Genomic DNA, 391 nt, shown 5'->3' with positions numbered 1-391 from the left:
AGTGAGTAGGTGAATGAGTAAACATGTGAGTGCATGTGGGGACGTTTCATATGGATAATACACTTTCTAACGTAAATACTTGGTGTCACATCGGTTTTCTCTCTCCTTAAGGTCTCTCATGGCTGCCTGCGCCACTCACTGATGGCTCCGGACTCGTCGTCGTAATCGAAGGCGTCGATGGTGCGAGTGTGAGTGTCCACGAAGTAGAAGCTCCTCCGGTCCAGACTCCAGGCCAGGCCGTTGGAGAGGAACACCTGAGGGAAGGAGGGAGGTGAGCGACGTGTCTTGCGGCTTTTTCCTACACTTTTTACCCCTCTCTCTTTCCTTTTGCTCTGTTTCTTTATGCTTATTTCTTCGTACTTTTTTTTCTTTCGTTTTCTCTCGTCTCACT

General features: G+C 48.6%; 1 protein-coding gene across 1 annotated transcript in view; it reads right to left on the bottom strand.

The window, feature by feature from the left end:
- LOC119588683 (regucalcin-like) overlaps positions 1–391 on the bottom strand; it is a 6,561-nt gene that overhangs the window by 1,482 nt on the left and 4,688 nt on the right. The window contains exon 5 of the mRNA XM_037937319.1: positions 140–254. Coding sequence (XP_037793247.1) covers positions 140–254 — 115 coding nt within the window. The remainder of the gene's footprint in view (positions 1–139; positions 255–391) is intronic.

This window comes from Penaeus monodon, chromosome 24 (genome assembly GCF_015228065.2).
Source record: "Penaeus monodon isolate SGIC_2016 chromosome 24, NSTDA_Pmon_1, whole genome shotgun sequence".
Lineage (NCBI taxonomy): Eukaryota > Metazoa > Arthropoda > Malacostraca > Decapoda > Penaeidae > Penaeus > Penaeus monodon.
Note: the sequence above shows the minus strand (reverse complement) of the source record. Positions and strands in the feature narration are given on the sequence as shown.